Genomic DNA, 24,457 nt, shown 5'->3' on the forward strand with positions numbered 1-24,457 from the left:
TTCCCAACCCTAGGGAACAGTGTGTGAACAGATGTAAATAGTGTGTGAACAGTGTGTGAACTGGTGTAAACAGTGTGTGAACTGGTGTGAACTGGTGTAAACAGTGTGTGGACTGGTGTAAACAGTGTGTGAACTGGTGTGAACTGGTGTAAACAGTGTGTGAACTGGTGTAAACAGTGTGTGAACTGGTGTAAACAGTGTGTGGACTGGTGTGAACTGGTGTAAACAGTGTGTGAACTGGTGTAAACAGTGTGTGAACTGGTGTGAACTGGTGTAAACAGTGTGTGAACAGATGTAAACAGTGTGTGAACAGTGTGTGAACTGGTGTAAACAGTGTGTGAACTGGTGTGAACTGGTGTAAACAGTGTGTGGACTGGTGTGAACTGGTGTAAACAGTGTGTGGACTGGTGTGAACTGGTGTAAACAGTGTGTGAACTGGTGTGAACTGGTGTAAACAGTGTGTGGACTGGTGTGAACTGGTGTAAACAGTGTGTGGCTGGTGTGAACTGGTGTAAACAGTGTGTGAACTGGTGTGAACTGGTGTAAACAGTGTGTGAACTGGTGTGAACTGGTGTAAACAGTGTGTGAACTGGTGTAAACAGTGTGTGAACTGGTGTAAACAGTGTGTGGACTGGTGTAAACAGTGTGTGGACTGGTGTAAACAGTGTCCTGGTTCAGACAAAGGCTCTCTTCAGATACTTTTATTGTGTTTGTGTTCGGCTGCTAAACGTTTAGTTACAAACATTTTACCTGGTGATTCTGGAAGAAGCAGTAGTGTTAAGGTGTGACCCCACCCACCTGAGGTCAGAGGGCGGGGTCGGGAAAGATTATCACTGACACAAAATTAAAGAATTTTTCTACAACCACAACGATGAAAATGATGAAGATGTGCAACTTAACAAAACTTTAACGTCATTTCATACAGTGTTTTTCCATCAGAGGGAGACCTCCCGTCTGTCAGGGTGTTCCACCTCAGCGGCTAATGGTTAAAGCTCAGCACAAAGTTCTGTAGGGGCGAGGAGGAGGTGATTGGTCCCACGGAGCCAATCAGAGTAAAGGTCAACACAGCAGCAGTCAGCAGGGGCGGGGTTAATATCAGGGGGTGGGGCTTCCCAGCAGGTAAAATCCCAAAAAAGTAAAAGCAGCAGGAAGCTCAGACTGATCCCGTCACAATAAAATCATCAGAGTAAAATTTTAAGTCTCAGTCTGCAGCCTGATTGGCTACCTCAGCCCTTCATGTGTGCAGGGGGTGGGGCCTTAGGGCTCAAAGTCCAGGCTGTCCAGGGTGAGGCGGCTGCGGTGGGGCGAGTTGGGGCTGCTGGGGTTGGAGCTGTTAGAGGGGGTCGAGTGTTTGGTCGAGTCTGAGTCCGGCTGGGTGAGAGACATTTAAAATACATAGGGAGACATGGGGGAGACAGAGAGACATAGATCAAACCAAAGTAAAAACTGATGATCTCGTTCAGTTTCTCTCTCTTATGAGGTCACATGACTAAAAACGTTCTCTGGTCACTTTACACTTTCACTAAACACCAACACTCATCACAAGTTATTAGAACCTGAACTGAACTTTGCTTTGATTCACTCCAGAGTTGAGACTTTTTTAAAACACATTGAAAAAATGTCCAACATTTTTACCTGCTACACACGAGACAGTCAAACTGAATATTCTTAAGAATCGGTGGAAAAAGCTGAGTGAAAAGTTTTGGATGCACCTAAATCAAACATTGTGGAGCCTGCATGATGGAGCAGTTTTCTGATTGGACAGATTAGATGTCATCAGGTCACGTGACATCACAACTAAACCACCCTTTGATGATTAAAAGGGACGGCTTACCTCTCGGTCCAGGTCCTGGTCGAGTTCAGAGACGCTACGAGCTCCACCCCCAAAATCTGAACCAATAGAAACCAGGATCTCAGATGACATCACTGGAGACAGGTCAATGTGTGTGTGTGTGTGTGTGTGTGTGTGTGTGTGTACCTGATGCGGTGCGGGTGATGTGCGTCTTGCTTCTGTGTTGCCGGGAGATACTGGACAGGGGGCGGGGCTTATCTTTCACTGAGTCATCCTGAGAGGAAGCCATCACACTCTGCGCGCACGCACACACACACACACACACACACACACACACACACACACACACACACACACACACACAAGATTAAAATACAATAAAATGTGGATGTACAGGCTGATCTGCAGCGCCCCCTGTGGCTGTGTAAGGTCCTGCCCCCTCACAAACATTTTAATAAACTGAGCATCTGCTGCAGTGTTTCTGTAGCAAAGCCTCATGGGATGTGTAGTTCCTGAGATGATTGATGAGTTGAACAACAGATAAACAGTTCACTGTGATGATTGACTCTTACTGATCAGTCAACCAATCAATAAAGAAAACATTCAGCTGGATAATCAATACTGAGAATCCAGCCGCTCTCACTTCCTGTTATTAAACTAGAACCAGTCTCATCTGCCACACAACCTGTTACCATGACGACCAACTCACCTGTCTGTCTCTCTCTGTGTCACATGACTGAACATGAACGCAGCATTAACCTGAGCTGACCACTGGGGGGAGGGAGTGAGGGAGGGAGATAGAGAGAGGTGGCCTACCCTTCCCAAAGAGGAGATGGAGGGAGAGGAGGAAGAGGAGGAGGGCTGCAGGAGGCTCTGCTGGGAGGAGGAGGAAGAGGAGGCGTCTTTCTGCAAGAAGGCGCCGGCCGATGCCGACGTCATGTGATAGACGTGCTCAAAGTTGGAGGGAGGAGAGATGAGGGTGTGACGGGAGGAGGAGGAAGAGGGAGAGGGAGAGGGGGAGGGCGAGAGGCAGGCGCCATCACCAATCTGACCAATCGGGGAGGAGGAGGAGAGAAAAGAGGAGGAGTCAGTGTGATGAACAGATCTGTCTGAAGAAGATGAAGGAGGAGATCGTGCCGGCATGAAAGAAGAGAAGAAAAGAGCAGGAGGAGGCGGAGGAAGAGGGAGCGGAGGAGGAGGAGTTACCAGAGGAAGGTCCATGAGAACTTGCATCCCATCTCCTGGTCCCATGTGAGCAACGTGGTTAAAGTTTGTCGGGTTAGAAATCATCCTCGACCTGAGCTCAGGGTCCCTGAGCATCTCCCTGAAACACACAAGTTAAACTGTGTTTAACATTCGTGTGTGAACGTGTGAAGTCAATATATTTTATTATTATTTTGTATTTTACAATCGTTTTATTTCAGTCACTGTTTTAATCACCTCCTCTGCTGAAGTCGCTCCTCCTCAGGAACCTTAAAAAGAAACTTCCTCTTGCTGCGAGTTCGAACCATCAACTTCCTGCTGTGGTCCGACGTCTCCGGTATAGTGAGGTCACCCTCTGAGGAAAGACAGGTGGAGACAGAGAGAGTGTGTTCAGGTGTGTGTTCGGGTGTGTGTTCGGGTGTGTTTCAGGTGTATGTTCGGATGTGTGTTACAGTGTGTGTTACGGTGTGTGTTACCTGAGGACGCGTTACTGAAGTAAATCAGACGAGCAGGTTCCGAACTCAGCAGGTTTAACGTTCCTTCAACATTTAGAGGTCTGATCTAAGGACAGAGACACAACAGGCTCTTCACATACTGCTACACTGTGATTGGCTTGTTCCAGACAATGCTGGGCTGTGATTGGTTACCTTGCGGAGGGAGATTGTCTGGACCCACTCAGTGGTGTGTACATCAAAGACGTCCACTCCGTACTCACTGTAGACCGTCAGGTGGGACGAGTTTGAGCCTGGATAGACAAGGACACGTTTCACACCTCTGTACCTGTTACACACCCTGTCTACACTCAACTGGCAACCGTCTACACCTGTCTACACTCAACTGGCAACCGTCTACACCTGTCTACACTCAACTGGCAACCGTCTACACTCACCTGACAACCGTCTACACCTGTCTACACTCACCTGGCAACCGTCTACACTCACCTGACAACCGTCTACACCTGTCTACACTCACCTGACAACCGTCTACACCTGTCTACACTCACCTGACAACCGTCTACACCTGTCTACACTCAACTGGCAACCGTCTACACCTGTCTACACTCACCTGGCAACCATCTACACCTGTCTACACTCACCTGACAACCGTCTACACCTGTCTACACTCAACTGGCAACCGTCTACACCTGTCTACACTCACCTGACAACCGTCTACACCTGTCTACACTCAACTGGCAACCGTCTACACCTGTCTACACTCAACTGGCAACCGTCTACACCTGTCTACACTCAACTGGCAACCGTCTACACCTGTCTACACTCAACTGGCAACCATCTACACCTGTCTACACTCAACTGGCAACCGTCTACACCTGTCTACACTCAACTGGCAACCGTCTACACCTGTCTACACTCACTTGACGACCGTCTACACCTGTCTACACTCACCTGACAACCGTCTACACCTGTCTACACCTGTCTACACTCAACTGGCAACCGTCTACACCTGTCTACACTCAACTGGCAACCATCTACACCTGTCTACACTCACTTGGCGACCGTCTACACCTGTCTACACTCACCTGGCAACCGTCTACACCTGTCTACACTCACCTGGCTACACTACACCTGTCTACACTCACCTGGCGACCGTCTACACCTGTCTACACTCACCTGGCGACGTCTACACCTGTCTGATCTGTTCTTCTTCTCTTATGACGTAATTACCAGTAGGACTAACGTACTACATGCGAGCGGCGTGGCAGGCCACATCAGCTCCTGGGTTCGGGACCGGCGGCCCTGTCCGTCCACATAGATGCCGAGCTGGCTGAAGCAGAGCAGCAGTTCACTGGATCCGACCTCCAGGGCGTGCAGTGCGTCATGGGAATGTTGGGACAGGAAGGCCAGCGACGGGTCACCAGGGCTCACCAGACTGATGGGAGAAGACTCGCCCTGCAGGGCCAGCAGAGCAAAGCCCGAAGGATACCCGACACACAGCCGCTCCTTCACCATACCCAACCATTGTACCGTACCGGGAGCCTGAACCTCCCACAGTTTCTTATGGTGGGGCTTTGCACGGGTCATCTCATAGCACTGAACCTGGAGTAATGAAATCAGAAGCTTCAGAATCAGAACCATGGATGAGCAGTAGTTGTAAGAGTCGTTATTCTGACCTGGCGTTTGACAGCAGCCAGCAGGCAGGCGGGGCCTCCAGGTCGGAGTACCCCTGTGGTCAAAGCCTGGCAGCCTTTGGTTTCTGCCAGCTTATAGTCAAAGGTCGGCTCTGCGCCTTCCAGCACCCCCCAGGGGAGAAGGTGAACGTGACGATTCCGACCACAGAGCAGAGCGACAATTTTCTCCTTCGGGATCAAATCGATCTGATAAACCTTCTTACTGTCGACGGCACGCACAATCACTGGAGAGAGAGACAACCACAAGTTACGACACGGTCACGTGTTAAGGACCACGTTGATTAAAATACACATGTATTGTAAAATTGTAGTTTCTTGATTCTTGTTCTGGGTTTGTTCCCTCATGGTTGATGCACTTATTGTGAGTCGCTTTGGATAAAAGCGACTCACAATAAGCTAAATGAAATGTAATGTCTCAATTGTCCATCTCACCGTCTCTGGTGACCTCCACCACAAACAGTCCATCTTCTGTTCCCAGAGCGACCCTCTCTCGATCTGCAACCAGAGGAAACAAGGTCAAAACTGATCATTTTCACTTATCATTCATCAGACAAACAAATGAGAAAAACATCGACAGTAAAAACTTTGTCTCCAATAAAACAACCACAACCTTCTCTCAAGTCCAGACAAAACTCAACCAAGCCTTTGATCAACACAAGAACACACCAAACAAAGAATTGCACTAATTGACTGTCAGTACGTGGCAGTAGTGAGTAGCGCTCGACACTGACCGAGCACGGCGGCTGACAGCGTGGTCTTAATGACCGGGAGCGAAGCGTCGTAGGCCTCGTGCAGAACATGGACTTGCTGGCTCTTCAGCAGGTTCTTGGTCAGGATGCTCTGCAGACCCTCGAGGATCCGGACCCACTTCCTCTTCTCCAGCTCACTCTCTGCCAGGACCAGCAGAGACACTGACGAGATCTGCGAAATCAGCTGCGATGATGTCACCTAATCACGACAAACAACAGCCACAATCAGGAGGGACCACATGTCAGAGGTCAGACAGTGAGGGGTCAAAAGGGACAGGGTCTCCTACCCTGAAGATGCAGGGGATGTCTTTCCTGGTGGCGTGGATCACATCTGATGCCAAGACAGAGCTGACGGAGAACTCCTCATCTCTGAAAGAGAAAACATGAATATCTTTTAAACCTGCACCAGACAACCTGAATCGTCTCAGGACTATTTGTCCTAGATGTCCTGATGTGGGGTAAGTGGACAGACAGGTTACCTGAGGTCGAGGACCAGACTGGCCACCACACCTGGCTGCGTGGACTTCCCCTCTGGGACATCGTAGAGAAACAGTTTACAGTCAGAGACCACGGCGAACGCCCGCTGCCAGCCCTTCTTTACGCCGCTAGGCTTAGGAATCTGACAGACAGAATCAAGTTAGTCTGGTTCTGTGCTTCTATGCGAGTCCTCTGCACCTCTAGCTAACCAGTGGTCTTACCCTGACGTATCCCTTGTACGCAGTGCCGATGCCTCTCTGGACGTCGATGCCCTGAGGCCTCTTGGCCTGTTCTGCTGGGATTGGACAGACCAGGGGGGCGTGGTCTTTACAGGAAACGTGACAGATGAAGGAACACACTGCAGAGACACAGGAAGACACACCTGAACACACAAAAACACACCTGCACACACAAACATACACCTGAACACACAATCACACAGACACACACCTGAACTCAAAAACACACAGACACACCCAACTCTTTCTACATCAGCAAGTAAACTGTAGCAGGTGCAGTGTGTCGCTCAGACTGATGCTCAGCTGCAGCTCTGGTGGTGTTGTGCATGTGATGTGTGTTTGTGTTGTGTACCTTCGCAGGCATAGCCCTGGCGGATGAGTCCCACCATCAGTGAGGTGCAGTGTGTACACTGAGTTGGACTGGAGAACGTCTTGATGCTCAGCTGATGAGCTTTGGGCTGAAAACACAAACACACACACACATGTTGTTTATGACAAAAAGATTTGGTTTTACAGGTGTCACCCCCCCCACAGGTGACATCACACCTGAAGAAACAGTGACTCACCTTTGGTGTGGTCAGTGCTGAGCTCTGGTAGGTGAGGGAGGGGCTTGCTGGGACTGATGCTGCTTTAACTTCCTGTGGAAACAAAGACTCATTGATGAACAACACTTCAGTGTGTGTGTGTGTGTGTGTGTGTGTGTGTGTGAGTGTGAGAGAGACTGACCTCATGTTCGGATGTGGTTGAGGGGAGGGGGCGTGGTCTCTGAGTTCTGGGGGGTGGAGTCTATGTCTGAGGTCTGCAAATGAAAAAAGAACATTTGGAGACACAAACACACGTTAATAATGTTGACAACAAGTGTGTAATGTTTGTGTCTACTACAGTAATACTACTAGTCGTAGTAATGCTATGACAGTAATACTATTTCTATTAGTTAGGGCTGAAACGATTGTTGGAGTAAATCGAGTAAATCGATTACTAAAATCACGATGTTAGCTCAACTCACACACACTCAAACACGCAAAAGTATTTGTTATCCGATTACTCGATTAATTGATGGAATAAACAATAGAATACTTCATTACTAAAATAATCGATAGCTGCAGCCCGAGTAGTAGTGTACTGCAGTAGTACTAAAATGGTTATCACAAGACTCACTCTGAAGGTCAGGTCTGGAGCCAGAGGTGACGTGTTGAAATATTCAAAGATGGAGTCGTGGAAATCTGGAAGCTTCAGACCTGCAGACAGATAAAACACACCATTTTTATACTTTTACTTCTTGTTATCAGATCTAATGTAAAGACCAGAAACACAAAGCTTGTTAAATATGGTGTCCCTCAAGGTTCAATTTCAGGACCCTTTTCATTAATAATCAACTAAATGTTTTCAAACGACATGTGAATATCCTCATTGCTGTACTGAATATAAATAAAGTCTACATTTAATTGTTATCGTGACAGCTCCGAGCCCTCTGATTGGTGGCTTCTGAAGTGGTGAAACTTTAAAACGTCGTGTTCGTAGGTTTTAGTCGCAGGAACACAAGGGACCTGTGCATTTGTTGGGAATTATTTCCAGAGGCCGATCAATCGACATTTGGTGTCGTAGAGAGAGAGTCTCACCTTTGTCTGAACGGGAACAACTCTCCTCCATCTCCTTCTTCAGATTCTCCATCTGCTCCCCCATCTCCCTGCTCCTCTCCTCCGACTCCTTAACCGTACTGCACACACGTGAGACAGGTGAGACAGGTGAGACAGGTAGGACAGGTGGGACGTGTGAGACAGGTAGAATGGGTGAGACAGGTGGGACGTGTGAGACAGGTGGGATGGGTGAGACAGGTGGGACAGGTGAGACGTGTGGGATGTGTGAGACAGGTAGGACGGTGAGACAGGTGGGACACCACCTGCAGTTCAGGGCAGACAGAGTGTGTGTGTGTGTGTGTGTGACCTCTGACCTCTCCAGGTTGATGTTGGCAGCTTTGACTTTTCGCAGCTCGTCCTGAACCAGCTGTTTGGCTCTGATCTCAGCGTCGAGAGCCGACTGAAGTTCCAGACGAGCCGACATGTCCAACTTCTGACTGCGACGCACCTTCCACAGCGGGTCCTAAGGGGGAGGAGATGTCCCGTTATCCCCGACCGTGAGTCAGAGCCCCAACCACACTAGGCTGCAGGTTACCATGGTGACAACACTTATCATTAACGATCAGTAACAGATGGAGCCAATCAGAGCAGCCAAAACAGTCAGGTGACCATGATATGTGATCCTATGTGACGTGATGAATGGCGTTTCTGCTGGGGGACATGACATCATCATATGGTTCTTCACCCGAGCCTGTCAAGGACCCCCTGCTGGATTCACCCCAGAAATGCACAAGTTCACTTGGAGGACAGGACGTTGACTCTGGACCAATGTGTCAGCGGCGGAGAATCGACCCTGAACTCCTGTTGGTCCAAAACGCTGAAGGTCTCATTCAACATCCTGATTTAATTACGATGGTTTCAAATCTGACTCAGAATCCAGTTCAATGTTCTGTCGTGTTTCCAGTATGTTCAGACACAGTAAATAAATGGCCCAGTAACAGTCTGATGATGAACCTGGCTCAACGATTCTGGACTGAAGGAACTGAACTCTGAGAATCCACTTTCAATGTTTAAATGTAAATTCCTGAATTGAAATTTGGAAGATCTCATTGGACAAACGGATGCAATCACTCCTCCTGCAGTAGAGGTGTTCAGAAGACCCCGCCCCCTCCACCATCACCACAAGATCAACAGAATCAATAACATCCAATCAGATCCCGTCTCCATGTATTCCTCAAGATGATTGGATATTCTCATTGGACTCTCCAGCCTTCATGGACCACAAGTCTCCATGGAAACACTGATGTATTATGATTGGCAGACATGCGAGCCAATAGCCATGCAGGCTTCTTCAACTATGTCCATAATGGTTAGAGTGAGTCCTGATTGGCTGGAAGTGTTAACAGACACACTCACCCTGCTGTCTCCACCAATAGGAGGCCAGGGCTTCCTAGGAGGTGTGGCCACTCCTGACTCAGGCTGAGGTGGCAGTTTAAAAGAACAATCATGTGTTACTGTGTTTGTGTCATTGTGTGTCAGTGTGTGTCAGTGTGTGTGTTACCAGAGCTCTGGTCCCCAGGTTGGAGCTGCGTAGTGTTTCCAGTTCCTCCGTCATCTTGGTGGCCAGAGCCTGAAGGTAACCTCGAGCATCCTTCTCATCGCTCACCCTGAACACACACACACACACACACACACACACACACACACACACACACACACACACACACACACACACACACACACACACACACACACACACACACACACACACACACACACACACACACACGTTGAGGGTGGAGCTTCCCCTAGTGGTAGACCACAGTTCCTGTTTGCCGGACACTCACCACTGGATGATTTCAGCGATCTGAGCCTCCCAATGAGCGACGCTCTCTCTCTTCGACGACACATCCTGAAGCTCATCCTCCAGCTGACGGTTCTGAGCCGTTAGTTTGTCCACGAACGCACACAGCTGACCACAAAATCAACAATGCACACACTGTATCAGTACTGCAGTAATGTGATTACTGTGTAGTTGTGTTATGGTGCATTGAGTAGTTGTGTCACCTTGTCCGTCTCCACTGTCATTTTCCTATTTTCTTCCGTCAGCAGATTTTTCTCTCGCTCAAAATTTTCCTTCAGAGTCACAACAGCTTCATCCATCTCAGTTTGTCTGCAGGAAACACAAACCTGGATCAGGATCAGTCCCTCTTTTCACACCTGGTTCAGGACACATCTGTCCCTCTTTCACACCTGGTTTGGGACTCACCTGTCCCTCTTGGCCTTGTCCAGCTTGTCTCGGACCTGCAGCAGCTCCTTGTTGGCGGCAAGCTGCGCCCCCTCAGACTCGTGCAGGTCTTTGCGTAGGTTCTTGAACTCTGAGGAGTGGGCAGAGTCTCTCCTCAGCAGCTCCTCCTCATAGAACAAAACCTTCTTATCAAGCTCGGCCTTCAGACGGGACAGCTCCTGCTGAGACTCTGCCCCCCCCGCGGCTACTCCCCGACCCTGCTGAGACTGAGACCAGAACCAGAGCCAGAATGACCTTTTAGTGTGTGAGGGGTGTGAGTTAGTTAATGTGTGTTTAGGAGAACAGGTGTGTTTGTGTGACCTCTAACCTTTAGGCCCTCCAGCTCCGTCTCCAGCTGTTTGGAGTAGGCCTCGCTGTGCTCCCTCAGCTTCCTCTCCTTTGATGCCTCGGCCTTGGCGTCGTCCAGCTGAGCCTCCAGCTGAGAAACCAAAACACACACAAGCCTTTTATTCAGCAGTCCAGTGTCACTGAGACAGCGCCCCCTGCTGATGATGAATGAAAGCTCTTTATTCAGACTTTAATAACTCGATTCAAGGTCGACTTACATCATCTCCAGAGCTTTCAACCACCTCCCCCCTCCCCCCTCAGGACTCTCACCTCCTTGCGGTTCTTTTCGGTCTTGCGGATCTCCTGTTTCATGGCATCCATCTTCTGCAGCAGGGCGTCCATCTCCTCCTCTTTGTCCCGGAGCTGACGGGACAGACGCTGTTTGGAGGCCCGGAGCTCGGACATCCTCTCCGACAGCTCTGAGAACTCCTGCAGCGCCAACTTCCTCTGAGAGTGAGCTTCCTTCAACTCCTTGGTCTGACTCCTCAGACGCTCCAGAGAGTCGGACAGCTGCTGCTCAGAGAGGAGGCGACAGAGAGGAGAAGGAGAGAGAGAGGATGAGAGGAGAGAAAGAGGAGATGGCGAGAGAGGAGGAGGAGAGGAGGTGAGGGACATGCAGGCGTGTCCAGGTGTCTTACCTTATGGACGTCTTCCTTCTCTTGTCTCAGTGTCTTCACCTGTCTCTCCACACTCTTCAGTTTGGAGGCGGAGCTCTCATAGTCCTGTCTGAGTGTGACCGCCTCCTCCAGCTGGTGCTCCAGCCTGTCAGAGTCTGCAACAGCACAGGGGGTGGAGCTTCAACACCTGAACTCCAACAGTTTCAAATAGGACAACTAGAACTTTTCTAATATTACCATGACAACTACCATTGTTACTACAGCGTCACTGATAATGTAGTCATTTGACCTCTGACCTGCCAGCTTCTTCTTCAGCCGCTCGATCTCCTCGTTCAATTTCTTGATCTCTTTGTCTCGGGTCAGAGTTCCTCCTCGAGTCGGGGCCTGCAGCGCCTGAGTCGACTCTGCAGGGTTAGAGGTCAGTAAGGATCAGAGATCAGGGTCAGGAGTCAGAGGTCAAGGGTCAGGGGGTAAGGAACAGAAGTCAGGATCCGAGGTCAGGATCAAAAGTCAGGATCAGGGGTAAGGAACAGAAGTCAGGGGTAAGGATCAGAGGTCAGGATCAGGGGTCAGGATCAGAAGTCAGGGGTAAGGATCAGAGGTCAGGATCAGGGTCAGGATCAGGGGTAAGGAACAGAAGTCAGGGGTAAGGATCAGGGGTCAGGATCAGAGGTCAGGATCAGGGGTCAGGATCAGGTAAGGAACAGAAGTCAGGGTAAGGATCAGGGTCAGGATCAGAGGTCAGGATCAGGGTAAGGAACAGAAGTCAGGGTAAGGATCAGGGGTCAGGATCAGGGTAAGGATCAGAGGTCAGGATCAGGGTCAGGATCAGGGGAGGATCAGGGGTAAGGATCAGGAGTCAGAGAAGGAACAGAAGTCAGGGTAAGGATCAGGGTCAGGATCAGGGTAGGAACAGAAGTCAGGGGTAAGGATCAGGGGTCAGGATCAGGGTAAGGAACAGAAGTCAGGGGTAAGGATCAGAGGTCAGGATCAGGGGTCAGGATCAGGGTCAGGATCAGGGTAAGGATCAGAGGTCAGGATCAGGGTAAGGATCAGGGGTCAGGATCAGGGGTCAGGATCAGGGGTAAGGAACAGAAGTCAGGGGTAAGGATCAGAGGTCAGGATCAGGGGTCAGGATCAGGGGTCAGGATCAGGGGTCAGGAACAGAAGTCAGGGGTAAGGATCAGAGGTCAGGATCAGGGGTAAGGAACAGAAGTCAGGTAAGGATCAGGGTCAGGATCAGGGTAAGGAACAGAAGTCAGGGTAAGGATCAGAGGTCAGGATCAGGGTCAGGATTAGGGTCAGGATCAGGGTCAGGAACAGAAGTCAGGGGTAAGGATCAGAGGTCAGGATCAGGGGTAAGGAACAGAAGTTAGGGGTAAGGATCAGAGGTCAGGATCAGGGTCAGGATCAGGGTAAGGAACAGAAGTCAGGGGTAAGGATCAGGGTCAGGATCAGGGTCAGGATTAGGGTCAGGATCAGGGTCAGGATCAGAAGTCAGGGTAAGGATCAGAGGTCAGGATCAGGGTAAGGAACAGAAGTCAGGGGTAAGGATCAGAGGTCAGGATCAGGGGTCAGGAACAGGGTCAGGATCAGGGTCAGGAACAGAAGTCAGGGTAAGGATCAGAGGTCAGGATCAGGGGTAAGGAACAGAAGTCAGGGGTAAGGATCAGGGGTCAGGATCAGGGGTCAGGATCAGGGTAAGGAAACAGAAGTCAGGGGTAAGGATCAGAGGTCAGGATCAGGGTCAGGATCAGGGGTAAGGAACAGAAGTCAGGGTAAGGATCAGAGGTCAGGATCAGAGGTCAGGATCAGGGTCAGGAACAGAAGTCAGGGGTAAGGATCAGAGGTCAGGATCAGGGGTCAGGATCAGGGTCAGGAGCAGAAGTCAGGGGTAAGGATCAGGGTCAGGATCAGGGTAGGGAACAGAAGTCAGGGGTAAGGATCAGAGGTCAGGATCAGAAGTCAGGGTCAGAGGTCAGGATCAGGGGTAAAGAACAGAAGTCAGGGGTAAGGATCAGAGGTCAGGATCAGGGGTCAGGAACAGAAGTCAGGGGTAAGGATCAGAGGTCAGGATCAGGAGTCAGGGTCAGAGGTCAGGATCAGGGAAAGAACAGAAGTCAGGGGTAAGGATCAGAGGTCAGGATCAGGGGTCAGGATTAGGGTCAGGATCAGGGTCAGGAACAGAAGTCAGGGTAAGGATCAGGGTCAGGATCAGGGTAAGGAACAGAAGTCAGGGTAAGGATCAGAGGTCAGGATCAGGGGTCAGGATTAGGGTCAGGATCAGGGTCAGGAACAGAAGTCAGGGGGAGATCAGGGGTCAGGATCAGGGGTAAGGAACAGAAGTCAGGGGTAAGGATCAGAGGTCAGGATCAGGGGTCAGGAACAGAAGTCAGGGGTAAGGATCAGAGGTCAGGGTCAGGGGTAGGAACAGAAGTCAGGGTAAGGATCAGAGGTCAGGTCAGGGTAAGGAACAGAAGTCAGGGTAAGGATCAGGGGTCAGGATCAGGGTAAGGAACAGAAGTCAGGGGTAAGGAACAGAAGTCAGGGTAGTCAGGTCAGGATCAGAAGTCAGGGTCAGAGGTCAGGATCAGGGTAAGGAACATAAGTCAGGGTAAGGATCAGAGGTCAGGATCAGAAGTCAGGTCAGAGGTAAGGAACAGAAGTCAGGGTAAGGATCAGAGGTCAGGATCAGGGGTCAGGATTAGGGTCAGGATCAGGGTCAGGAACAGAAGTCAGGGTAAGGATCAGGGTCAGGATCAGGGTAAGGAACAGAAGTCAGGGTAAGGATCAGAGGTCAGGATCAGGGTAAGGAACAGAAGTCAGGGTAAGGATCAGGGTCAGGATCAGGGTAAGGAACAGAAGTCAGGGTAAGGATCAGAGGTCAGGATCAGGGGTAAGGAACAGAAGTCAGGGTAAGGATCAGGGGTCAGGATCAGGGTAAGGAACAGAAGTCAGGGTAAGGATCAGAGGTCAGGATCAGGGTCAGGAACAGAAGTCAGGGGTAAGGATCAGGGGTCAGGATCAGGGGTAAGGAACAGAAGTCAGGGGTAAGGATCAGAGGTCAGGATCAGGGGTCAGGAACAGAAGTCAGGGGTAAGGATCAGAGGTCAGGGTCAGGGGTAAGGAACAGAAGTCAGGGGTAAGGATCAGGGGTCAGGATCAGGGGTCAGGAACAGAAGTCAGGGGTAAGGATCAGGGTCAGGATCAGGGGTCAGGAACAGAAGTCAGGGTAAGGATCAGAGGTCAGGGTCAGGGTAAGGAACAGAAGTCAGGGGTAAGGATCAGGGTCAGGATCAGGGTAAGAACAGAAGTCAGGGTAAGGATCAGAGGTCAGGATCAGAAGTCAGGGTCAGAGGTCAGGATCAGGGTAAAGAACAGAAGTCAGGGTAAGGATCAGAGGTCAGGATCAGGGGTCAGGAACAGAAGTCAGGGGTAAGGATCAGAGGTCAGGATCAGGGGTCAGGATTAGGGTCAGGATCAGGGTCAGGAACAGAAGTCAGGGGTAAGGATCAGAGGTCAGGATCAGGGGTCAGGATTAGGGGTCAGGATCAGGGGTCAGGAACAGAAGTCAGGGGTAAGGATCAGAGGTCAGGATCAGAAGTCAGGGTCAGAGGTCAGGACAGTAAATACACTGACTCATGTGAAGCATGTCGGACAGTGTCTTACTCACCTTGCAGTTTTCGGTTCAGTTCCTGCTTCTCCTGCTCCAGACGGCGGATCCTCCTCTCAAACGCCTCCACCTCTTCACCTCCCCCCACCCCTCCTTCCGTTTCCTGGGGGCGGCTGTGCCCTGCCCGGCTGACGGAGCTGCGGTCGGAGAAGCAGCTGTCGGTGGTGTAGGTGAAGCCAACGAAGGGGAGGTGCTGACCAGTGAAACCAGTGTGAGACACTAGGGGGGCGATCTCCTGAAAGACAAAGACGTAAATTAGGTCATGACACTGAGGGTGGGTGGGTGGGGGGGTGTCATGGTTCTCAGTTGGGGCGGGAACCATTGTCCTCACCGGGTTCTTGAGGACATCGTCGTCCACATCAAAGTTGGATGTGTCAGTGGGCGAGGACACGTCGGGGATATAGGGGGCCTCAGCCGACCGGATGTTGTCCCAGTTGATCCCAATGAAGAACGCGTGGCTCTTGAAGTCGGAGATCCCGTTCAGACCGATCCGATGATCTCTAGAGCAAAGCAGGCGCTGGATCAGGTCTTTGGCGTCCTCCGACACGTCGGCCACGTGGGAGGGGAACTGGAAACGCTCCTGAGACAAAGAGGACAAGGAGAAAGGGAGCCAGAAAGGAGGAGCAAGGCGAGTTCAGATTTAGAAAAGAAGAAGTGGAACGAGACTCTGGAGACAAACAGACGACCTGGAAACAGCAATGAGGACGAGCTGAGACGTAGAGAGACACACACAAGATCAAATCTGTTCACACCAAATCGCCATGGTCATGTGACGCGTTTTCTAGTGAGCGGAGCCTCAGTAATTTGATTCTCACCTCATGGTTCATGATCTTTCCGTAAGTTTCCACCAGCGACTCTGCGTAGAATGGCGTTTCTCCGTACAGCATCTCGTACATGCAGACTCCCAGGGACCACCAGTCACACTCAGGTCCATAGCGTCCCATCCCGTCCTCCATCGCCTGCAGGATCTCAGGGGAGATGTAGTCCGGAGTTCCCACCGCCACCGAGGACTGGACCTGCAGAGAGACCATGAACTGAACCTGCTTCCCTTTAGCTCTGCGCCATTAAACAGCATTAGTCAAGTTCATCGTTAACATTAGCGTTACCGTGCCGTCCTCCATCATGCGGAGACAGGATCCGAAGTCGGCCAGACGGATGTGACCGTTGACATCCAGCAGGACGTTGTCAGGTTTAATATCTCTGTAAAAGAAATCAGATCATGTTTGTCATGATGAGCTCAGACATCAGAGACCTGTTCAATAATCCTATACAACCGTTAATCATTACACCCCCCACCCCCCGACAGCAGAGTGTCTGAGCAGGAAGGAGGCTGAGCAGGATATACATTTCCCAGAGGACACTGCTCTCAGGAAGAGGCCGCTTCCTCTGACACACACACACACACACACACACACACAGTATGTGTGTGTCATTACAGAGTAAATTTCCAGTCAGACGTTCTTTGTATAAACGCAGCACATGATGTCATCTGCCTGCTGGTGTGCAGTGCATTCTGGGACAATGAGCTTCCTGATAGAACGGGTGGGAACACACGAGCTGGACTTTGAACTGGAACAGGCCCTGGTCCACACCCGACTGAGGTTACCATGGAAACCAGAGGAGCTCACCTGTGGATGTAGTTCTGCTGGTGGATGGAGTGGATGGCGAGAACCATCTCTGCCACGTAGAACTTCGCCATGTCCTCCGGAAGACGATCCTCAAACTTACTGAGCAGAGTCAGCAGGTCTCCACCAACGTAGTAATCCATTACCAGGTACTGCAGTTCAAGTACAACACAGAGTAATCTGTTACCAGGTACTACAGTACAATTCATCAAAACACACAAAGAAAAAAGAGACTCTGCTCCTCTGAAGTTTTCTAATCACTCACATTTAGAACTTTATAAAAACCTGCTGAATTCGTATTTATGTTCCTGGATAAACGGACCGTCGCTTCTTCTGCAAAAATAAGTTAAAACACTGTGTTGTGTCATCATCTGCAGGATGAACTTGTGTGTATTTAGTTATTAATCGATGGTGTTGGATCATGAATCCGGATCGTTCCAGACACTTTAAAACTGACGTCCTGGCTGTGCCTGCTGTGTCTCGTCTCGTTTTTTCAATGTGTTTAAATATGTGAATCATAAACTCGAGCAAATCAAAAAAACACAAAGTAAACATCAGTCCTGTACGTGTCCTAATAACTTCTGATGAGTGTTGGTGTTTATTGTTAACGTGTAGTGAGCGCAGGTCAGCAGGGGCGTGAGGAGGGAGAACATGCAGCAGGGAACGTAGCAGGAACCCAACAGAAAATGACCGACATGCAAATCTGCGGCTCAGCCGTCCTGTGGCGTTACTACTACTAACCAGGTAGTTGTCGTCCTGGAAGGCGTAGTGCAGAGTTGTGATCCATTGACTGTCTCCTTTCACCAGGACGTCACGCTCTTCACGGAAACACGCAGTCTGTACAGAGGACACGTTTACATACTAAACATAACATGTTAACAGAATACAACAATCTAACAATAGTCTGCAGGTGTGTTAATCACCTCTGCTCTCTTTAACATCTCCCACTTGTTGAGGATCTTCATGGCGTAAACTCTCTCTGTGTGTTTCATCTTCACCACGGCAACCTGACAGAGAAAGAAGGGGAGAGACAGACAGAGCGAGACAGACAGAGACATTAACACAAGGGGACAGTTCACTTCTGGTTCCTCTGTGACTCTTTGTTTTTGTTTGTTAGTCAGTAGTTCTACCTGCTTCATAGTCCAGGTGTACCACTTGTACCCAGTGTACCAGGTTTTTCAGGTGTGTCCTCACACACTCAGACTTCTGATAACTGTTTTTGTGAGTGATGTGGTTCGTCTCCAGTTCAAACATGTTGAAAGTCTCTCCCAGGTATGTGAGCGCTCAAACATCTGATTGGCTGACAGACACCTGAGCTGGTTTACATCACCTGACCAGTCAGACCTCAGGTGCTTCTCTGATGCGTTTCTGTTTTCACATGAAATACCTCAGTGAACCACCCACAGAGCTAAGGGCCACACCTTACCTGATCCTGAACTTGATTCTAAATCTGATCCTGAACTTGATTCTTCATCTGAACCTGGCCAGGTTCCTGATCCCTAACTTGAACAGAAACTAAGTTAATGTGTCTGGGCCTCTATTTACTCTGTGTGTTTATGGTTTTTGTTTCTCTGTATTTGTGGGGACCAATCTGAGGATTGTCCTCTGAAGTACAAAAACACAAACACCAGTGTGTTTATATCCTCAGGCAGCAGGTGTGGCTCCGACACACCTTTCCTCTGGTATGTGGACACACACACACACACACACACACACACACACACACACACACACACACACACACACACACACACACACACACACACACACACACACACACACACACACACACACACACATTCTTGTGAGGACCGTGGAGTGACTTATTTTACACACTGACATTACAAGCTGTGTCTCTCAGCACAGTCTCCAGAGCCTGGAGGAGACACGAGGAGAGCTGGACAGTAGAAGAGCATCAACCCAGGAGTAGGTATCTGCTCCTTTGTGTGAGGAGGAACAGGAGGAGCACTGCTCTACAAAATGACCTAAAGCAGACTCCTGGTGTGTTTCTGACCAAACTGTGAGAAACAGACTCCATGAGGAGTCTGAGGAGGCAGATCCTGGGAGGGTCAACAGACCTTCATGTCACAGCCAACGGTTCCCTGACTGCTGTTAGGTACCAGGATGAAATCAGAGTGATTGTCAGACCATATCCTGGTTCTCTGGCCCCTGGGTTCCTCCTGGTGCAGGACAATGTCTCATGTGTCCAGAGTGTGTCGGCAGTTCCTGGATGAAGAAGGTGTTGATGTCATTGACTGACCCTCATGTTCCTCTGACCTAAATCCAGTTGAGCACCTATTGGACATCATGTGTCGGTGCATCCGACGCCACCAAGTCCGTCCACAGTCCAGGAGGTGATGATCCAGGTCTGGGAGGAGAACCCCCAGGACTCCATCCTGCGACTCCTCAGGAGCATCATGTCCAGACGTTGTCAGGAGAACATGCAGGCAGGAGGAGGCCACACCCACTGAGTCACATGATGACTTGATGAAATTCCCACCAGTTGGATCAGCCTGTGGTTTCAGTTTGTTACTGGGATGTTCAGTGTGGTTTTGAATCCAGTCCTCAGTGGGTTGATGGTTTTAGTTTCCATTGATGGTTGTTACGTCATTTTGTTCTCAACTAATTATACAATGTTCATCTGTAAAGATTTTATACTTGAATCGTTCGTTGAGATCTGATGTGTGATTCAAGGGTTCTCTTCATTTTTTTAAGCTGTGCAGTTGGAACTCTTAACAGACGACAATCCTCTCGTGTGGACAAAGGAGGAAAAGCTTCCTGATCACATTTTACTTCCTGCGTTTTACAGGAAGCTGAGCTGGACCACTTCCTGTCGTTAATGAGTCAACAGTGCGAACGTTTTAATCACATCTACCAAAATAAAAGTCAACTTCAAACAGACGTGTGTGAAGTGAACTGTGACATGTATTTAGGAGCACGTGTGAGAATAACATGTTCAAACAAAATGGTGGATGAAAAGTGTGCCTGTGTCAAGGGATGTCACGATACCAAAGTTTCCACGATTCTCGATGCCCAATTCAATATCAAGGCAAAAAACTAAATCAAAACAATAAATCCCATTTACTTCAACACATATTAAAAATATTTGAACATAAAAAAAACAGCAACAATGTAGCCTTCAAGTAATAAATAAAAAGAAAAGACTGTAAACATTATAGAACAGAACAGAAACCAGGACAGTTCTGAGATTTGATCATGTATAAGTCAATGACTGTAAGAAAACCCAAACGGGGCGTCGCTTCCTCTACAACGATAAGTTAAAACACTGCGTTGAGTCACAATCTGTGGGAAGAAGCTCTCTCTTGTCCGCGGGAGTGCGCATTTGTGTGTGTTTGTCTTTGCCGCTATTCACACATTTCACAGCATCAGTATTGTTCAGTACGTCCTGTACTGTAAAAAAAAAAAAAAAAAAAGTGTACCGTGTACTCGTGACATCCCTAGTGTGTCTGTCATGTGACTTCAGGTGGACCATTGATGTGACGTGACCTACATCGCCAGTGTCGTCCTCCATTTGAGACGTTCATTGTGGAATCTAGTGGACATGTGATGTGTGGGTCAAAGTTCAACAGGAAGTCTTACCTCTCCAAAAGCTCCTCGTCCAATCACCTTCAGCATCTCAAAATCATCCCTGTGCAGCCTCATGTCCTTCACTGTGGTGGTGAAGGGTCTCACTGACAAACACAAGTATATATATACATGTTATATTCATGTTATATACATGTTATATTAAACATGTCCTTCACTGTGGTGGTGAAGGGTCTCACTGACAAGTATACATGTTATATCTGTGTTATATTCATGTAATGTACATGTAATGTTCATGTTATGTACATGTTATATTCATGTTTTTTTCATGTTATGTGCATGCTATGTACATGTTTTGTTCATGTTATATCCATGCTATGTACATGTTATGTACATGCTATGTTCATGTTATGTACATGTTTTGTTCATGCTATGTACATGTTATATTTATGTTTTGTTCATGTTATGTACATGCTATGTACATGTTATGTACATGTTTTGTTCATGTTATGTACATGCTATGTTCATGTTATGTACATGTTTTGTTCATGCTATGTACATGTTATATTTATGTTTTGTTCATGCTATGTACATGTTATGTTATGTACATGCTATGTTCATGTTATGTACATGTTTTGTTCATGTTATGTACATGTTTTGTTCATGTTTTGTTCATGTTATGTACATGTTTTGTTCATGCTATGTACATGCTATGTACATGTTATGTTCATGCTATGTACATGTTTTGTTCATGTTATGTACATGTTTTGTTCATGCTATGTACATGTTTTGTTCATGCTATGTACATGTTATGTACATGCTATGTTCATGCTATATTTATGTTTTGTTCATGCTATGTACATGCTATGTACATGTTATGTTATGTACATGCTATGTTCATGTTATGTACATGCTATGTACATGTTATATTTATGTTTTGTTCATGCTATGTACATGCTATGTTCATGTTATGTACATGTTTTGTTCATGTTATGTACATGCTATGTACATGTTATGCTATGTACATGTTTTGTTCATGTTATGTACATGTTTTGTTCATGCTATGTACATGTTATGTTATTACATGCTATGTTCATGTTATGTACATGCTATGTTCATGTTATGTACATGTTTTGTTCATGTTATGTACATGTTTTGTTCATGTTATGTACATGTTTTGTACATGCTATGTTCATGTTATGTACATGTTTTGTTCATGTTATGTACATGTTTTGTTCATGCTATGTACATGCTATGTACATATTATGTTATGTACATGCTATGTTCATGTTATGTACATGCTATGTTCATGTTATGTACATGTTTTGTTCATGTTATGTACATGTTTTGTTCATGTTATGTACATGCTATGTTCATGTTATGTACATGTTTTGTTCATGTTATGTACATGCTATGTACATGTTATGCTATGTACATGTTTTGTTCATGCTATGTACATGTTATGTACATGCTATGTTCATGCTATATTCATGTAATAAAAACTAGGTCAGTGCCCTTGTCATCTGTAAAATATCAAACGTCATCGGTAAGATTAGTGAGTGACATGTGACCAGGAAGATCTAAAATCAATATAATGATTGATGGACAGAAAATGAATGTGCAACTTTGAATAAGTGAAAAGTTCGTGGAGGGTCCAGGACTCTGATCAACGATGAGGATCAATCACTCTGATCATTAATTATGTGACTTTAATCTGACCAGTTCCACAATCTGGGGCCAAATCTGGACTCAACGTGTGATCAGATGTTATTGATCGATGATCTGATCATAAAAACATGTGGTGATCAGTTTACAGGTGTCAGTGATCGATCAGAGACTGACAGCTGCTGTAAACTGGACAACGTTTGAGAGGGACAGACTGATCCAGGACAAACTGGGCCAAAGTGGGTTAGTGAGGAACTTCTAATCAATATATTGATCATGGGCCCTCATCAATGACCTGGAAAGTCCTTTCATAACCCTGGAAAACTCTGATGTCCCACAAAGATCCACAGTCCTCTGTGTCCCTGAAGCCGACGTCTCACAGTTCCAAAGTCAACCTGGAAAACCTGACATGTCTCAAGGAACCACACTGTCCCTCATGATCCAACACTGTCCCTCATGATCCAACACTGTCCCTCAAACACTGTCCCTCATGATCCAACACTGTCCCTCCAACACTGTCCCTCCAACACTGTCCCTCATGATCCAACACTGTCCCTCATGATCCAACACTGTCCCTCAAACACTGTCCCTCATGATCCAACACTGTCCCTCCAACACTGTCCCTCCAACACTGTCCCTCATGATCCAACACTGTCCCTCCAACACTGTCCCTCATGATCCAACACTGTCCCTCCAACACTGTCCCTCATGATCCAACACTGTCCCTCCAACACTGTCCTCATGATCCAACACTGTCCCTCCAACACTGTCCCTCATGATCCAACACTGTCCCTCCAACACTGTCCCTCATGATCCAATACTGTCCCTCATGATCCAACACTGTCCCTCACGATCCAACACTGTCCAAGGACCCTATAAAGCTTCTGTGTTAAACTTGAACCATTTCCCTGCATCCTGAAACGTTTTCCTCTGAACTTCCTGGAACCCACTGGACCCTTAACCGCTCTCAGGGGTCACTGGCATCCAGCTGGCATCCAGCTGACCTCCCATGGAGCCCCCCCCCACAGCCCTCGGAGGGTCCCAGGGAAGCTGGTTCTCGGGACCGACACACAGAAGCGGTCTAGGCTCGGTCTGTGGCCCGGTCCGGGACTCACCCCACTCCAGGAAGTCCGTGATGTGCTTCTCCCTCTTCAGCGGCCCGCTGGAGCACTCCGAGTGGAGGCAGAGCAGCAGGTCGAGCAGCGCCTCCACGCTCACACATCCCGCCGCGCGCTGCTCCAGCAGCAGCTCCTCCAGCCGCTTCAGACGGACCTGAGCCGACATCTCGCCCGGGACGACCGCCCGGGACGACCGCCCGCCGCTGCCTCTCCGACGACAACCCCCGGCCGCTGGGTCCGAGTGTCGGAGCCGCTTCCTGCCGAGTGGCCCGAGCTCAGGCTGCTAGCTGCAACTAGCTCGTTAGCTCCGGGGAAACGACATTTTGAGCCGCTGAGTGTCGGTGTCTCCGCCGGGTTCCGTCGCGCTAAGAGCCGCTAAGAGCCGCTCAGGCTGCAGGCCCGCGTCCCTCCGCGCTGCACATCCGGTTTAATCCCGTAAATCTGGACTCAGGTCCTCTGCTCCATGTCCGCCGTTCGGTGTCGGTGACGTGTCCCGGAGCTCCGGGCCGAGCGCGGCCTCGTTTAAAATGTCCGTCGGAACCGGGGAGCGCGGCCGGCGGAGGATTAGCAGGTTTCGGGTCAGTTCGGAGCCGACAGCCGGTGGAGCTGCTCCGGGGAATATGGCTGAATCCTGACGGAGGATTCAACAAGCTGGACACCATCACACACTTCCTGTCCGGGAGGGCTTCACAATAAAATAACCTCCTTCATTTACAACTACTGTTATACAATCCTCCTCCTCACCTTCAAGGCCCTAAATAACATGGCACCATTATACCTCAAAGAGCTGAAAGTACCTTATCAACCCACTAGAGCTCTGAGCTCCCAGAATTCAGGCTGTCGTCCCTAAAGTCTGTAAAAGCAGAGGAGGAGCCAGAGCTTCAGCATCAAGCTCCTCTCCTGTGGAATCATCTCAGCTTCAGTTCTGGAGGCAGACACCATCTGTACGTTTAAGAGTAGGCTTAAAACCTTCCTTTACGATAAAGCTTATAGTTAGAGCCGGTCCAGGTTTGTCTTAGACCTGATCTTAGTTCTGCTGCTATAGGTCTAGAAGGTCGGGGGACACATGACACACGGAGCTTCTCTTCCCAGCTTCTCCTTCCTCTTCTCCATCCTTATCTCATCAAAGATATTAATATCTCATCAATACATGTTACTGACTGGACTTCTTCCCCGGAGTCCCTTTGCCTTATCGACCACAGATTCATCGTGTTGGCATCTGATAGTGGTGGTGGACCACGATCGAGGTGGCAGCTGATGGTGGATCCTGATGGCGGCAGTGGACAATGACTGTGGACTATAGTGGCATCCGATCTTGATGGTGGATCCTGATCGTGGACTATGATTACAACATGACTGCTTGATATATAATATTTCTCCTCAGATACTCGA

General features: G+C 48.7%; 1 protein-coding gene across 1 annotated transcript; it reads right to left on the bottom strand.

The window, feature by feature from the left end:
• Nucleotides 1–685: 685 nt before the first annotated feature.
• cdc42bpb (CDC42 binding protein kinase beta (DMPK-like)) lies at nucleotides 686–23,774 on the bottom strand. Its single transcript, XM_035151076.2, is given in 39 exon segments — nucleotides 686–1,371; nucleotides 1,835–1,890; nucleotides 1,979–2,087; nucleotides 2,609–2,839; nucleotides 2,999–3,116; nucleotides 3,233–3,350; nucleotides 3,472–3,556; nucleotides 3,643–3,740; nucleotides 4,698–5,052; nucleotides 5,127–5,368; nucleotides 5,577–5,639; nucleotides 5,876–6,092; nucleotides 6,181–6,262; nucleotides 6,373–6,512; nucleotides 6,592–6,728; nucleotides 6,962–7,067; nucleotides 7,176–7,247; nucleotides 7,336–7,363; nucleotides 7,365–7,408; nucleotides 7,768–7,847; nucleotides 8,229–8,326; nucleotides 8,561–8,709; nucleotides 9,748–9,853; nucleotides 10,034–10,158; nucleotides 10,254–10,359; nucleotides 10,456–10,700; nucleotides 10,802–10,912; nucleotides 11,092–11,334; nucleotides 11,460–11,593; nucleotides 11,735–11,842; nucleotides 15,112–15,346; nucleotides 15,443–15,691; nucleotides 15,927–16,127; nucleotides 16,218–16,311; nucleotides 16,740–16,888; nucleotides 17,478–17,573; nucleotides 17,660–17,743; nucleotides 20,337–20,428; nucleotides 23,063–23,774. Coding segments are annotated over 39 exon segments (5,289 nt in total). The 5' UTR covers nucleotides 23,232–23,774; the 3' UTR covers nucleotides 686–1,257.
• Nucleotides 23,775–24,457: the final 683 nt, after the last annotated feature.

This window comes from Hippoglossus stenolepis, chromosome 20, assembly GCF_022539355.2.
Source record: "Hippoglossus stenolepis isolate QCI-W04-F060 chromosome 20, HSTE1.2, whole genome shotgun sequence".
Taxonomy (NCBI): Eukaryota; Metazoa; Chordata; class Actinopteri; order Pleuronectiformes; family Pleuronectidae; genus Hippoglossus; species Hippoglossus stenolepis.